At 40.8% G+C, this 17,078-nt stretch overlaps 1 protein-coding gene across 1 annotated transcript in view; it reads right to left on the bottom strand.

Annotated features, from left to right (window-relative positions):
- Positions 1-8,068: 8,068 nt before the first annotated feature.
- LOC148031382 (PRA1 family protein A1-like) overlaps positions 8,069-17,078 on the bottom strand; it is a 42,331-nt gene continuing 33,321 nt past the window's right edge. The window contains exons 4-7 of the mRNA XM_087684906.1: positions 8,915-9,001; positions 8,726-8,814; positions 8,535-8,606; positions 8,069-8,444 (exon numbers count right to left, since the gene is read on the bottom strand). Of these exons, the coding sequence (XP_087541032.1) occupies positions 8,341-8,444; positions 8,535-8,606; positions 8,726-8,814; positions 8,915-9,001 (352 nt within the window). The 3' untranslated portion in view covers positions 8,069-8,340. The remainder of the gene's footprint in view (positions 8,445-8,534; positions 8,607-8,725; positions 8,815-8,914; positions 9,002-17,078) is intronic.

Raw genomic sequence — 17,078 nt, 5'->3', positions numbered from 1 at the left:
CCATGGGGGGGGGGGGGGGGGGAGCATGGGAATATTACACTTGAGGATGCTTGAGCTTGCATCACGAATCATGGAGCTATCGGAGTGCTTGAGAGAGGAAGCAACTCAATTGGGCATCAAGGTAAGCTCACTACACTTGTAGAGAGGGATAGCGCATCGGCTATGTGAGAGGTAGCCATTAGTGCTCGCTTAAAACGCTTGAACAATAAGAGGTCCGTGGGTCTTGGCGGTTGCTCGCCTTTATAATAACCTAGGGCATGGCACCATAAGTTCGATGCTTTCATGTATTCACAAGGATATATATTCACAGTGATATGGATCCGTTTTTATACACAAAGAGGACTCATAATGGAATTTGTATTATCTTGGTACTTTATGTCAATGATATGTTGATTGCTAGGAGAGCTCGCGAAGAGCTAGATACTTTGAAGACTCAACCCAAGAAGAGCTTTGAGATGAAGGACATGGAGCATGCCTCAAATATTCTTGGTATGCGCATTGCGCTCTAAGGGACCCCTTTACCTATCACAATAAGAGTACATACAAAAGGTGCTTGAGCAATTCCATACACAGGATATTAATACTATTGGTTATTTTTTATCTTTCCATATGAAGGTCAATCAAGCTGATTGTCCCTAATCAGATGAGAAAAAGGCTAAGATGGACAAGACCCCTTATGCATCTACAATGTATAGTTTGATGTATGCCATGATAGTTGCTCACCCTAACATAGCATTTGTAGTGAGAGTTGTGGCACACTATAGGACTATACTTGGTCGGCGAGATTGGGATGTTGTGAAGGGTATCATGAGATAGCTAAAAGGCACTGGAGATATGTGTATTTTCTATGGTGACCAGGATACAACAATCATGGGTTACACTAACTCTAACTATATAGGACATACAAATAGTAGGAAGTCCACCTTTAGGTATGTCTCCACCGTTGCTAGAGTTGCTATTTATTGGATTTCTAGGGTGTAGAAATGCACAGCCTTATCTACTACTAAGGCAAAGTATAACCTTGGTATTTCTATTATTCCTACGTTGCATTCAAATTCTATGAGTGTTATTTAGTTGGCCAAGAATCAAGTCTTCCATGGGAAGAAAAAGCACATTGAGATGTGCTATCACTTCATCACAGAGTGGTAGAGGATAAGTTTGTTGAGCTTGTCAAGATATCAACTAATGAGAATCTTGCAAATCTACTCACTAAAAGTCTCTCAAAGAAACATTTTTCCTTCCTTAGGAATATGATGGGCATCAAATGAGATGACATCTATTCCTCATCTTATTGTACTTTATATACACTTGTTATTTGTTACTTTTCTTGTTCTCTCCTCACTTGAGGCATATTCTTCTTTAACTAGGAGGTTGTTGGGGGTAAAGGCGTCTGTGCCTACACCCCCTTGTATTTAGTACACACACCCCTTGACCACACATGTACACTATAGATGGCAAGTGCCCATCACTATCACTTTATTTCTTATTATTTTAGTGACTATTGAATAAGAGAAGGCCGATCACACATTGTGACTATTGGAGTTCCCACATATGTTTTATCTCTCTCTTGCTCTCTTGCTTCATCCATCATAGCTCTTACTTTTCTCTTGCTTCTATTTAAGTGATTCCACTTGAAATCTACATTTCACATGATCCCTCTTCCAAGTTCAAGTATAGGATTTTTAGAGTGCCAAGATAGCTAGTTCTCCTTTAGCTCTTCTAAAGGAGGGGTGTCAAGTCTACCTTCTTTATCACACTTCATCATTTTAGCTTGGTTATTAGAACTACACAAAGAATGACATCAGGCTTCTCCTTGTCCTTTGGTATTGACATCCATGGTTTACAGAGTTTCTTCCCTTTATTTGATATCTACATATTTTGGCATTGTTTTCTTATCCTTGACATCAACATACCTTCCCAATGTAGTCATCCTTTGCATTGCATGATCATTATCATGTTTGTAAGCACTTGGACAAGTGAACAATGCCCCTATGAGGGATACTATCCAAGTGTCTAAGTGGCATACTGCATCATGAGTATCCTTCTTTGCATTATGTAGTATTGCTTTATGCATCTCATTGAGTAGAGCTCCTCTGGACTCCTTGCTCACATTAGATCTCAAATAGTCTCCATCTATGATTGTGTCACCTCCATACCTCAACGTATCTCTACATATCATTTACCTCACACTGACAACCCTAAGAGTGATTTTGTACATGCTCTCTGTTTTATGATTTGTGAGCCAACCATCCTTTTTATCCAATGTCCACTATTTCAACAAATTAAAAAAGGTAATAACAAATTCAAGTTGGTTAATACATCATGTTTTCACAACCTAGTAAGCTACTAGATAACCAATGAGTACCCTGCCTAATGTTGCGGCATCTCTAGGGTATTCCTTTGGACTTGCAAGGAATAACCATTGCCTATATAATCTTGGTAGGTTGCAGGATAGTCGGCATGCACCCATTTACTAATGCATGAAGGGCATTGGGGTGGTAAAATGGGGTGAGCTTGCTTGGAATTTTCACTTATTTCCAACTTTGGATCTGAGCAGGAATGTTACATAAATATGTATTAAACCTTCATTATCTCATTAAACATCCCCAAAACTTGGTGTGTTGTAGTGTCTCATAAGTAAATTTCCCACTTTTGATTAGTTCCATCTCTATGAATAAAGTGTATGCTAGGCCACATGTAGTGCTTGACATCTCATCTACCCTACTTGCATCCCTTGCACCCAGTCTTCATGCTCGAGAGTTTCACTATGGGTAAACCTTTATATCATGTGTGTTCAATGCCTATTTTAAAACACCCTTATTTGTGAATTTTTCCTAAATAAAATGCATCCCTTTTCTATTCAATATATGAATAACCCCTGTATATGCACCCTTCTATGTGTAAAAAATGTGTAAAGTATGTATTTACAAAGTCCCTTCTTTTGAACCCACATGATATACTTACATATTTATGAGTGGCCCACTCTGAATCATCATCATCATGTTGCTTCCAATTCCATCGTTGCCTACCAATACCCACTCTTTTCCAACCACTATTATGGACATCCTTCAGCTAGGGTTCCATCTCAAATGGATTTTGTTCATTCTCAACCAATTTTCACCAACTTCTAGCTCCTACAATGACCATTCTTAGTTGTCACCATCATTTTGAAGGCATCTACTAGGTGTTTTCTTTTCCACTTACTATCATCATTGGTTTCAACATCATCATGACTAATTTATATGTTTATGTTGTTCTAGTTGTGCCGAATTGTTGGTCGCTCAAAATATCTATTGGATAGGCTCCTCAACATATTTAGCACCTAATTTTCCCTCTAGTTGCTACATTAGTGATATCCACTTGGAGAAATTTTGTATTTTTATCTTGCCTCAAGTCCTACTATTATCACCTTGGTCTTGGTGGACCATTCTACTCAGACTACACTCCTACACACTACACTTATGCCATTTATCCACTCCATCAAGTTTAGATCCAACTAGTAATTTCCATACCCAAGATTCATCTCCAATGGAGACACACTCCAACACCTCCCTCCACCCATTTCCATGAGTCATTGGCTACTATTGGTGGACAAATCTCCCCTTGGGTATTTTATATACATTCATTCATTATTCAATACCTTGGCTTTGGTATGTCAGCAATTTAGGAAATAGTAGTAAAAAAATAGATTTCTCATTGAGAAAGGTTGTAGAGTTTATTGCCTCCAAAACAATTTGAGAAGAAATTTGGGAAATGATCAAATTAATTTTGACTTCTCTTTATAGAAATTATTAAAGGTTTTAATAAATGTAATCGTGCTAGATGAGAATAATGCATTGATCAATAATGGTGATGATGATATATCATCATGAAGGTTTATAAAAGTCATTACCTAAAAAAGCACAATATGTGAAACAAAATGATTGTGTTAATGAACCAAGTGCAAAGCCTAGATATATGAGGTCTAAACTAAGTGATTGCAAATTATCAAAATGGATAAAGAAGCCTTGGATGCACTTATTCATTAAAAATAAGCTATTGCAAATTGTGTCCAACTATGTTCGAGTGGATGAAGGATCCTTAGATTCCCTTATTCTCATTAAACGACATCTCCATTCATATATATAGTTGAATATGTAATAATGTGCAACATGTAAGAAATGTGTAATTTGGAGCGAGTGATCTTGATATCAAAAGTGAAACGCCTTTGTTTTCACTATCATCCTTTTAATGAAGCAATCTAAACTTTGATAAAGAAAGTAGGTTAGATTGATGCAATCAACTTTAATCAATTGAATGTATAAGGACAAAATACCTCTTTTATAAGCTTAAGTGATTCATTGTACATAGATCTTCTATATCAAAATCTAAAATGCTATAAAGAAAATAGGCCAAATTGATGCAATGGTAAGTAGAAATCATAAGGACAAAATAACTATTCCAGATGAACAAGGGCTTCATTATATTGAAACATTCTATATTACATACATTTAAGGGCTATCTTAAAAATTCCTGACTTGTCAACTTTATATAAAATAAAAAGCATATTTATTCTACTCAATTCTAGATATTCCCTAACCTAGTTCTATGTGCAAAACATTTATAAGATGGAATTTTTAAAATCCATTCTCTTGAACCTACAACATACATATTTTTAAGTTATCCCTCCAAGTCTAGAATAAGAGGAATACCAAAGAAACCAATTTTTTGTATGCTAGGCTTAGTTCCACATGATATCATAGAAGGATACTTAAACCTAGAGTTTCACTAACTAATTGATCCAGTCAGAGGTTGACAAGAGACCCTTTGAGATGATACAATGGGAAAGTGGAGCATGACCTTTGTGCAAGCCAAAAGGCACCTTTATTCATGTTTCTGTTTGTGAAGTAGAACTAAGATTTTTTATAGACTCATGTAGAAGGATAAATCCATTTTAGTTAGCTCAATCATCATCACATAAATAAATTGGTATATCCATGAAGTATGTGCTATAGTGCAACCACAAAACTCTATAATGAGGTGTTGGAAAACATTAATAGGCACACTCTCCCCAAATTTATGGATTTAGCACTTGAACCTACTCTACCAAGGTTGTGCAAGGGCTAAGCTTATCGATAATGAAAACAAGGGTGAACAATGCATGTGAGCATTGCTAGGTCATGGGTTTTTTTTGGCTACTAAAAGTTGAGCAATAAGCATTTAATCATTTACATTGCTTCATTATACAATGAGGTTGAGTCAATGACTTGAAAATATTGTGTGTTGAAGAACATTAGGCACACTCCCCCAAATTTCTAGGTTTAGTTCTTGCACCAACTTTACCAAGATACCCGAGTACTAAAGCTCATTGGAAAGAAAAACAAGGACACACTACTACATGTCAGTGTTGCATATTCATGTTTTTCATTTTGGAAACAATAAATTAATTTAATAATTTTACATTATTTTATTATATAGTGAGGTTGAGCGAAGGGCTTGAGGAGCTTAAGACCAAGTGTGGCTTTGATAACATGAAAAAGTTTAAGCATGGAAGAAATGTGAAGGATGGAATGAGTGGTAAGAACATGTACACAAAATGATATGTCTATATTATATTTATTATTATTTAACTATAGCTTCAATAATACCCGAAGCACAAGAAACATTTTGAACCTACCTCTCAAAACTAATTTCAAATTTCCCCTCAAAATGACATTTCAATGTATTAAATTCTTAAACAAGAAAAAGAAATTGGAGGAGATAGAGAGAGTAAAAAATTTAGAGAGAGCGAGCACATGAGCAAGAAGCCTAGAGAGTTTTGAGAGAGAGAGAGTTTTACGAAAGAGAGAGAGAGAGAGAGAGAGAGAGAGAGAGTATGTGTGTGTGTGTGTGTGTGTGTGTGTGTGTGTGTGTGTGTGTAAAATTAAGAGGAAAAAAATAGAGAATAGAAGATTTGGAGAAACTTGGAGAGGAAAATTTTGGAGGGAACAAATTTGGAGAGAGGAACTTGGAGAGGAAAAATTTTTGGGGTGGGAAAATTTTGGGGGGAATGAAAAAAAAAATCAAGAGGGGGAGGAGAGAGAACGGAAAAGTGAGGGAAAGAAATTTAGGAAGAGAAAATTGAGGGGGAGGCGAGAGAGAGAGAGAGAGAGAGAGAGAGAGAGAGAGAGAGAGAGAGAGAGAGAGAGAGAGAGAGAGAGAGAGAGAGAGAGACTAACTTAGGAAAAAATTTGGAGAGAGGTAGAGAATGGGAAAGTGTGAAAAATTTTGGGAGTAAAAAAAAATTAGAGAAAGAAGCTTAAGAGAAACAACATATTGAGAGAGAGAGAGAGAGAGTGTGTGTGTGTGTGTGTGTGTGTGTGTGTGTGATTGGAGAGAGTTAAAAAAGGGGGGGGAGAGAGAGAGAGAGAGAGAGAGAGAGGAGGGGTAAGGTGGGAAAAAAGAGCGAAAAAAATTAGGTAAAGGGGAAAAACTTTGGGGGAGGGTGAGAATATAGCCAAAAAGGTTGCTCAAGTCAAAACATACCATCACTTCTAAAAAGCTTGATACAAGAACAAGAGGTTTCCTAGAATTTTGCGTGCAAACTTAGCTCCATGTGTCACTTTCTTCAATTGTCCTTTCTATAGATACAAGTCGCACTGCAGTTGCTAATCTTGAAGAACATCTACCAAGTCCCCACATGACCCTCCTCTCACTTAATCTTGAGTTAATGGCTTGTGCATGTCAAAAGAAAGAAATAGAAAATCGGATTCACAACCAAAAAAAAAAATTTAAAGCAAGTAAGAGACTTTACCAACTCTTTTTTGTCTTCAAAAAATTTATTCGAGCAAGGGAGATGTCAACCTGAGTCAAAGCTTCATCAAACAATAAAAACACAAAATATGACTAAAATTTTTCTACCTTAATAACCAAATCAATGGTGTTTACTCGTGGTTCGCAATCAGCAAAGCAACTATGGTATGGAGTTTCAAATTTGTGAACAAATATGAGACTTTTCTTTTTAAGAGAACGTATACACAACACAAAGAAGGCAAGTCCTTGTAGTCATGAACAACTTGGGTCCAATTCAAAAGAGAGAGTTGAGACTATGAAAGTTCACATGATTGGATCAAGTAAAGAGCAACAAAATCAAATTCTCACCTGACCCCTAACTAGACAAGGTTTCTTAACTCTCCTCTACAACTCATGCTACTAGAGATGTACCTGAACTAGAACTCACACAACTAAAGATGGAGCTCGTCTTTCTTTGACTAATGCAAATACCAATGCTTGCAAATGGCATTTCCAAGAGCTTCTAGGAAAATTTCACTTGAAATTTTTCCACTTTCTTCCCAAGACATTTCACAAAAAAAAAACTAAACATGCATGAATCATCAATTTTAGTAAAGTTTTTTCCAATTTTTTACATTCGCTTCTATTGGTTTTCAGTACACTGAAGAAAACCATTAGCAAAGTTGTCACCATGACAATTAATTAGAAACATTAATGATCCTTGTCAAGAAGTGACATGGATCAATAACCCATGTAGCCAAACAAAATCAGTCAATCACAATGTTTAACAATAAGCAAAGTAATATTTGAAATTACAAGTCCGAAAAAATCCCCCCCTCAAAAATTTTAGGGCACACTAGGTTGGATGCCCACAAATTGTACTACAAATCATCATTACTTTGAACACCATGAACACTAGGTTGAACATAGGTGATTTCCCTCAAGACAGATGCCCATTACCTTCACGAATGGCTGCACAGGATCTGTCAATCATTACTTTCCAAAACACCCCATCTCTTGGACACATGGTGGATCCAAACACATGGCACCAAATACGAGACAAGATGACGAGGTCTCTGTGCGCGCACACACACTAACTCTCTCTCTCTCTCTCTCTCTCTCTCTCTCTCTCTCTCATACACACACGAACATGCATGCACATGCACAGATAACAGTAGGTTGCATGCTCTGTGAGCTTAATGTTTGCATCTACACGAAACAAACTATGAGCCTTCAAGATAATTCTATTAAAGTTTTCCAGAGGTCTCTGCTGAGTGTTCTTACACCTAAAGTAAAATGAGCATCTTAAAGGAACACATTGACCAGCACTTGTGCAAAGATGGGGTTTTGAGGAAACAAATAAAGTTCCGACTGGAGAATCTATACTTGAACAAATTAAATGGAGTCCATGTCATAATGTGTCTTCTCATAAGCTACTGGCAAAGCTTGGTGACGCAATCAAGGTATGATACAAACTTCTGACTGTCGTATTGATCAGGTAATCAGTGGCATGTAAGCAGTTAATACAAAGAATCGGGTCCTGGGGGTATCCATTTTAATAAAGTACTTACAGCAGGACACCCCATACACTTAAAATTCACCATAACTATGCCACACAGCTCGAAATTCCTCCCGGAAGGTATTCAATCTAGCTTTAAGATTAGGAGTTCTCAGGCTTGAATGCAGAATAACACCTGCTCAGAAGAAAGCACAAAGATGCTCATTAGCGTGAAACAGGGAAAACTTCTTTGTATGGCATATGATAAATGGAGAACCTGACTTACATGCCAAACCAATCGCAAATGCCCCAAAGACAGTAAGAAAAGCTGATGTCAAAAACCACAGAAGGCAAGTAACTGCACAACAGTTAAAAGCCATATATTTAGAACCAGGCATCTTTAGAAAGGGACTAGCCTCGTTTGTTTGTTTGTTTGTTTTTACATTTTAAAAACTGCCATTTTTAAAACCATCAAACCTGCAGACATGATTATCACAACTGTTCTCCGATTTTGTCCACAAATGTGCACAGCCCTCTTAGGTGCTGGACGTCCTCGAATAACTGGTCTGTATATTATACCCGAATAAAGTCAGACTCCTATTATGGAACATTTCTCCTTTGGAATCGAGTATCCCACTTATTCCAGCAATGCACACATTTACTTACGTCATAGGAGGCCGCATTTTGGCAGCAAGATGAGGTGACAAACGCCTTACTAACCTTGTTAATTTCTGGCTCAAACTGAGTGCAAAGCTGATACACATTGCTACTGAGGTTAGGTTTTCAAGGTTGACAATCATCTTGATAACAAAAGTTTACATTCCCAAAACTCTCCAATCTAAATATATAATGGACAATCAACTGCTCAACTGCACTTCTAATGTAAAGCACATACATAACAGTACCATTGAAATCAATTTCAGGCATTTGCAAACACTTCTTTAAAAAGGGGTAATGAAGCAAGACAGCATAACATAACCCAAAACATGGACGTGTTTGAAGCACATGCCAGAGCAGTCCATCACATTCCATTGGCACAGTCACAAGAAAGTCGGGACACAACTTCGGATAGTAAATGGCAGGTGGGAACCAATGCCTCATAAGTGAATGTCTGCCGGAACTGGAAAACATGATGGAAATGCAGGTCACTGCTCTTTTGTTATCTGCAATTGCTAGTAATTGTTGTTGTCACAGGGACGTGAATTTTTTAACTGCACATCTGAGGTGCACATTTGAAGTGCAAGCTAAATCTGGACACTGACAACAATCAAAGCCTAGCTTGGGCAATGGGTGGCATTGAGAGTAGTGATAAGTTACGTTGGACGGGTGCCAATGGGGGGCTTGGTGGCAAGTCCTGGCTCTAGCCCTTGGAAATGACTTGTTATGTCATGGGAGTTCAAAATAAGAATCATTTAATGCCAAGGACTTCAGCTAATGAAAGTTTGAGCACTTTCAACTCCATAGGGCTTAGCATTTTGAATGCGGATGGCAGTTTCTGGGAAGGGCCAAGTAATTTCTTATTCTCTACAGTCAATTATTGCCGGAAATTCATTTCTAGAGGGTATGCATGGCCAAGTTTGCCACTTGGCATGCACAGAGAATTCATGCCATGCAACACTGGGACAATTTTAGGAAGCCATTCTGGGCTGGCTGGTCTACAGATAGAGTGTGTAGAATCAGAACAGCTGCTGTTCAGGGCTTGTAGACAGCTGAGGAGAGAATTGGCAACAGGCGACTGTCATCCATGACCATCTACAGCAGGCAACAGCAGATTTGCACCTTGCTGGCTGCAAGCGACTCTTCCCTGGCTGAAGGCAAACTGCTGGCTGCTATGTGCCACCTACTGCGAAAATTCCTCCCTCTTTTTTTCTTTTTTTTTCGTAAAAGGTAATTGTATTAATTACGAAAAAAAGTACAAGATTACTTAATTACAAGATACATGACGACAATCTAAGCCATCATGTAAAGAGGTTCTAAGTACTACAAGTTACAACGTCATGGCAAAGATGCAGAGGAAATTGCCATATGCCAGGGACGGAAGTCCTCCCTAGAGAGCAAATCAGAATGCTGGAGAAGATCCAACTGCCAATACAAGAGGCCCTTAAGCCTCGCAATATGCCGCTGAACATTATAGGCGGAGTCAAAAAGAAAAGCATTCCGAATGGTCCAGTTATGCCAACAACCCCAATATCGAAGAAAATGATACATGAGCTTCATATGTGGCCATGCAGGAGTGGGGTATTTGGGCTGCCCGAAATCCCAATCAAAGGGGCGCAGGGTGAAACCAACCACTCCTTGCCAAACAGCCGACAAAAATAACCAGACTTTCTTTGCGATGGGGCAAGAAATAAATCGGTGGCGGGCGGATTCCACAGCAGTGGTGCAAAAGAAACAGTTGCCATTGGAGATTCGTCACTTGGAAAGAGCCGAAGCAAGCGGAAGACCACCAATCATCACTCTCCAAAGAAAGACTTTACATTTGAAGGGTGTCTTGTTCAACCAGCCCTCCATCACAGTTGCCCTCCACCATGACCGGGATTTACGTAATCCCCATAAAGCATTCGCTTTGGTAACTAGCCATTGATGATCTTTAATCAGAATATGATACACTTGGTTAGCAGAAGCTTTGCTTAAAGTCAGCCGGCCTTGTAGGTCCCAATCCTGCCAGGGATGATCCGAAGCAAGGGCAGGAAAGGGTTGTCTGCTCTGGAGCATCCTCAAAAGCTGTTCCCATAAAGGCCTATATCCACGAGGGATCCTGAAAAGCCTCCTAGCTGTACGAAAAGATATAAGCACATTGCGACTGGCAAGGGTGGCATCCGCAACTAAAGACAAGCCCAAACGGGCCATCCGGTTGAATTGTGGTCTAAGCTCATGTTTACCTTCCCATGCAAGTAAACGCGAGACTGCCAGCAATTCCAATTGAAAAGAGTTAGTAGCTAAGCGATCCTCCGCTGGATGCCACTGAGCCTTCTAGAGGACCTGTTTCTAGGAACATACCAAATGAGTAAGCAGCGACGAAGAAGAACTGAAGAACTGCGAATCAGCATTAAGAACATGCCACCAAGAACTCCGGATTTGCGTATTGCCATGTAGAAGCCCATGGCCCTCAAGGAAATAACGGGCTATATCGACCCATGGATGATGATCCGAGCACATGGCGCAGAAAAGAGACCAATGGAGTGCCTGCATGTGAGTTTGGGCATCTAAAATAGCTCCGCCACCCATGCATTTGGGGGTGCACGCATGCGACCAAGAGATCCAGGAAATACCTGCATGCAATGAGTCCTTCTTCCATAGCATGAAACGAATAGACTGAGTAAGAGCATTCAGAGTCGTAGTAGTCCAGGGCAACAATGGCAAGAAATATGTGAGCATTGGCAACATAATTGTCCGGACCACTTTGAGGCGAACGTGGAAGGGCCAAGCTTGAGATTTCCAATACATAAACTTAGCCACCATTTTCTGAGAAATCCACTGCAGAAGCTGCTTTGGGGGAACATCAACACCTAAAGGGTACCCAAGGTGCCTGACAATGGAGCCACGAGGAACAACCAGACCCTGCCAGTCCAAGGACTGCAAATCCAACTCCGTGCAGCTGAGAATGGCTGATTTGAGCGCATTGATACGAAGGCCGGACGCCTGACCAAAGAGGCCCCAAACATCCAATGCTCTTTGAAGGTTATCCTTGTCCGCACGCAAAATCATAAAAGTATCATCCGCCAGGGATTGGCTAATGAAGTGCTGTCCTGTAGGAAGCGACAGTCCGGCCAACTGAGAAGAGGCTGCCATATGAGATAACATTGAAAGAACTGGATGTGTCGCAAGGGCAAAGAATAGAGGGCTCAAAGGGCACCCTTGTCTGACAGAGCGGGCAAGGACAAATGGCTCAGTAACACCTCCGTTCAGCATGACTCGCGAAGACGCTGCAGCACTAATGGTGTATATTAGACGAGACATCCGAGGACCAAAGCCCATAGCAGACATAAGTTCAGCAACGAAAGACCAGTCCAGATAGTCAAAAGCCTTTTCCAGGTCCAGTTGAATCAGTACTACCTCCTGATTAGAATGCCTTGCATAATCAATTGCCAGTTGAGCATTCAATACATTGTGCAGAATATTACGGCCCTTAATGAAACCATACTGTAGAGGGTGCATAATGGCCGAGAGATGCTTATGGAGCCGATTCGCCATTACTTTGGAAAAGATTTTGTACATTGAACCCATCAAAGAAATTGGGCGCCACTGTGTCAACTTAGATGGCGAAGGAACTTTTGGAAGCAGTTTAATAAGGCCTTCTTTCCATGAGAAAGGCATGATCCCCGTTTCCCACACCTGCTGAAACAAAGCCTGCAATGGTTTCGCCAGGTGGGTAGCAAAAGCTTCAAAGAACTCATTGGTGAGACCATCCCAACCCGGACTTTTATCCTTGGGCAAGTGTAACAAGACGTCCATAACCTCTGCCTCACAAATATCGGACTCCATAGTAGCTTGCATGTCTTGCGGAAGCTGATTGCGGACCAGGTCATAAAAAACCGAACGGGCCTGAGTAATTTGGGTTGAAGGTGGAGAAGTGGAACCGAGAAGGTCACGGAAATAATTCCTCCACATATGCACAATAGTCTGCGGATCCAGGATAAGGTGGCCTTCTGCATCCTCGAGTCTGGTCATATTCTCTCGAGCAGGAGAGGCATGGAGAGCGCGAAAGAACTTATGGGTCTGACATGCACTATCTTGCAAAGTCTACGTCAGATGTTGCAGTTTGGCCTGCTGATATGATTTCAACTGGAATTCTTTAATAAGATAAAATTCCTCTCTCTCTCTCTCTCTCTCTCTCTCTCTCTCTCTCTCTCTCTCTCTCTCTCTCTCTCTCTCTCTCTCTCTCTCTCTCTCTCTCTCTCTCTCTCTCTCTCTCTCTCTCAATGTGGAACATTCATTTCTCAAAAATTCAGTAGTGAAATTGCTCGGCATGATCTGATTTACAAAAGAAATTAGGATTCATCCTTGTGACAGGGATTTGCAAAAATTTCTCCCTCTCTCTCTCTCTCTCTCTCTCTCTCTCTCTCTCTCAATGCGGAACATTCATTTCTCAAAAATTCAGTAGTGAAATTGTTGGGTATGATCTGATTTACAAAAGAAATTAGGATTCATCCTTGTAACAGAGGGATTTGCTGGAAATATGAGAGGTAACAGCAAATCTGAAGAAGATTGCTCATCACTCATCTACAGCCAATGTGGCCTACATGCAAGCCTTGGAGACCAAATTTGTACACAGGTGTGCTTGGAATCAAGGGGCAATATGGGGATTTGTGCTGCTGGTCATTTGTGACAGCCCAAAGTTCTAGAACTTGTAGAGATATTGGCTCAATCAATAGAGGAAGTTGAGATTTGAGAGCCTATTTTTGAATCTGGAGCAAGGCTTGACACTTTTCGGGGATTGGAGTCGATTCTTGGTTGTACTACAAGGTTCATGGAATATATTCTAAAGAAATTCAACAAGTGGAGCCAATTCTAGGGCTAATTGAGTGTCAGTTGTCTTCTATTGAGTGGTGAAGTGTTAATTTCAGTTTTTGCGAATTTATTGCTTGCTGTAATCTTTCGTTAATTAGGTATGCAACCACCCTATCCAAGAAGGAAGGATGGTTTCATGGTTCCATTGTGGGAATACATAGACTCTCTCAAGGATGTGGACCCGAGTCACGTGATTGCGAGCCATTTGCTCAACTCATTCTCAGCTATGTGAAGATCAGCAAGCGTGTCATGCTTTGATAATGCATCAACAAGGCAATCATAACAATGCAATGCCCAATCTTGGAATGGACACTCAGCATGGGCAGCATGCTGAAAATGTGGGCTTTGGCATGAAGTGGGTCCTTCACAACCTCACGATGCTGAAAATCAGCAAGCAAAGGACTCTACTGCACTATTCAAAGCACAGTTGATGGCAGCAGTAGATATGTTATCGCAGCCTATCACGGACAGCAAGGGTGAAAAGTAAGAAATCTTCTTCTAAGGCTTCTAGACAGCATGAGTCACCAAAGGTAGAGGCAGCACAACCTCAAAATGTGCCAAATGCCACCAATGAACAAATGCAAATACTTGCACTACGGCAAGGATGGCAAATGCATGGCCATCTTGGAAATGCCAACACAATGCCCTTTAGACGAGAAGAAACGTATTTGCATGTTGGGCACCCAAGGTCCTTTGGTGGTGGTTCAATGTTTGATGCAATGGCTGGTCATGGCATGGCATCATTTGGTATGCATCAAGGTATGCATGGAATGCGAATGCACGGTCATGTGTGTCCAAGAACGGCTAGTGGAATGCAAAATCCAATGTTACAGATAGGCATGTTTGATAATGCATCTACTACTTCCGATATGTTGGGACACATGGCATTGGTGCTGATCCATCTAATATCATGTTTAATGCTGATCATGATTGGAAAACAGAAAAAGCACCCTTTTTGCAGCCACTGATTTGCGATAATGTGGCACCCAAGGACAAGGCAAAAGACTTCAATGAAGGCGGCAAGGCAGTGAAGTTCGATACTTTCAATGGTGCACAAGACAAATTAAAAGCCTGGACTTCCATTCAATATTATGAAGCTGCATATTCAAGGGGTAATTTTACGGAGTCATTAAATGTGCGTAAGGATGCCACATTTCTTCAAGGTAATGCTTTGCAGCAGTGGACTTCACATCTGATGCAAGGTAGAGCATCATCCACTTGGGTACAATTCAATCAAGTGTTTGCTTCAGCCTTCAACATGGTTGAACCAATACCTATTTTGACTACCTATCATCATTCCAACTAATCGTATATTTTCATCAAACAAGTGCATTTTGACTACTTATCATCCTTCCAACTGATCGTCTATCTTCGTCATCAAACACTTCTCCATTTTCTCCTCTTGTTGGCTACCCAACAGTTGCCTTGACAGCAGCCATCATCTCAAGACTCAAAGAGATTTCAGCATTTTCTTCTTCACTAATAGCTCCTAAGGACTGTGTTTCAATCCCTCTATTGTGGTCCGACATCCAATCTACCCTCTTTAGATACACAAGTGAAGACATCACTTTGTCCTTGATTTGCCGTGATAAATGTCACTCTTCTAAATGCATAGGTGCAATAACAAAAGTTGGCCTGCTGACTTGGAAATCTGCAAATTTCCAGAAATTACAGCAAATGCCAAGCTGTAATCAACTAAACTATATCACACTTGACCACTACTATCTCAATGTGTTGGAATTTTTTCAGATCTCAACAAGCAACATGTTGTCCAATGCAAGAATAATGCTCAGCAGCACTAAAAGCACAAAAGCCCCAAAATTTGACCATCTAATGTGCAAGATTTCAATCAATTTCAGACTGAAACTTCAGTGCATATGCCAATGTCTACCAAACATACAAAAGCCCCAAATTTTCTCACCCAAATTCCAACAAATCTGTGCACGAAAACACCTGCTGTAGCAGGAATGGAACTTTCCTTGCAAAAGCCCCTTGCTTTGGCTCTGATATTTTGAATAAAACAATAAGATATACCTGTGGCAGCCAAGGACAAGCCGTATGAACATTGATGTGGCTGTCGGAGCTGTCGCAGCTGTCAGGCCACTCACACACAGGCGCAACTGCTTGCGAGGCTGATGAACAAGGCGTCTCAGCTGTAGAAGACGGGTGGACTAGGCGGAACTGGCGGCACAATGGCGGACGAGCTGCAGATGGCCACTAGACAAGGTGGTAACGGCACAGCCTGGACAGGCTGCAGGACAGGCAATGCTGCTGGTGTAGCTGGCAGGGCAGCACAGTGGGCTGTGATGGCAATGGGGCAAGCTGCATGCTGCAGGGCAGCTGCTGGCAGGTGGGGTGGCCGGTGCTAGAGCAGGCGGATTGGGCCGGCATGGGAGCAACACAGCAGGTGGTGGCTGCTGCTGCAACTGACAGGAGTACCAAGTGGCTCTGCCAAGGTAAACCAGCTTCGATACCACTTGGTGGTTTTGGAAATGGCAGCAATCAGCTCAAAGTGTGCAGACAGTAGAGAGAGAGTGTGTGTGGTCACAACTCAACACTTGATTAGTCGGGTAGTGTGTACAAAGTACAACCCTTAGACTTTAGGGTTGTGTAAGTGCCTTAAGGTGCCTTAACACACAAAAGTGTGTAATGTGTGATAAGTGACCGAACTGTACACAAATAAAGAATAACATGACCAAGGGAAAAAACCTCTCTTATGGAGAGTAAAAATTGCCCTAGTGTCCTATGTGCGGATTACCAGCACTACTATGTGAGCGTAGGTGCGAGTAAAACCCAATAGGATTCATTGTGCACACATCTCCAATGCATGGTACATAATTAATAGAGACTGCTAGGTCATAGATCCCTCAAGTGGATCCTAATGGGTTGAGGTCGATGTTCTACTATGATAGATTCGAAAGTTCCTACCAACTAAGTTTGTAAATCCTAAGGGGTCTGGATGGCGCTGCTTAGGAAAGGCATCCAATAGGATTCATTGTGCACACATCTCCAATGCATGGTACATAATTAATAGAGACTGCTAGGTCATAGATCCCTCATCCAATAGGATTCATTGTGCACACATCTCCAATGCATGGTACATAATTAATAGAGACTGCTAGGTCATAGATCCCTCAAGTGGATCCTAATGGGTTGAGGTCGATGTTCTACTATGATAGATTCGAAAGTTCCTAACCAACTAAGTTTGTAAATCCTAAGGGGTCCGGATGGCACTGCTTAGGAAAGGCATCCAAGCAACTACCAAACGTCCTCTCCCCTAGCTCAGCCAACTATATTATATGCAATTTGACTACATTAA

This window comes from Lygodium microphyllum, chromosome 9 (genome assembly GCF_053477565.2).
Source record: "Lygodium microphyllum isolate KBCC chromosome 9, Lygodium_microphyllum_v1.1.10, whole genome shotgun sequence".
Lineage (NCBI taxonomy): Eukaryota > Viridiplantae > Streptophyta > Polypodiopsida > Schizaeales > Lygodiaceae > Lygodium > Lygodium microphyllum.
Note: the sequence above shows the minus strand (reverse complement) of the source record. Positions and strands in the feature narration are given on the sequence as shown.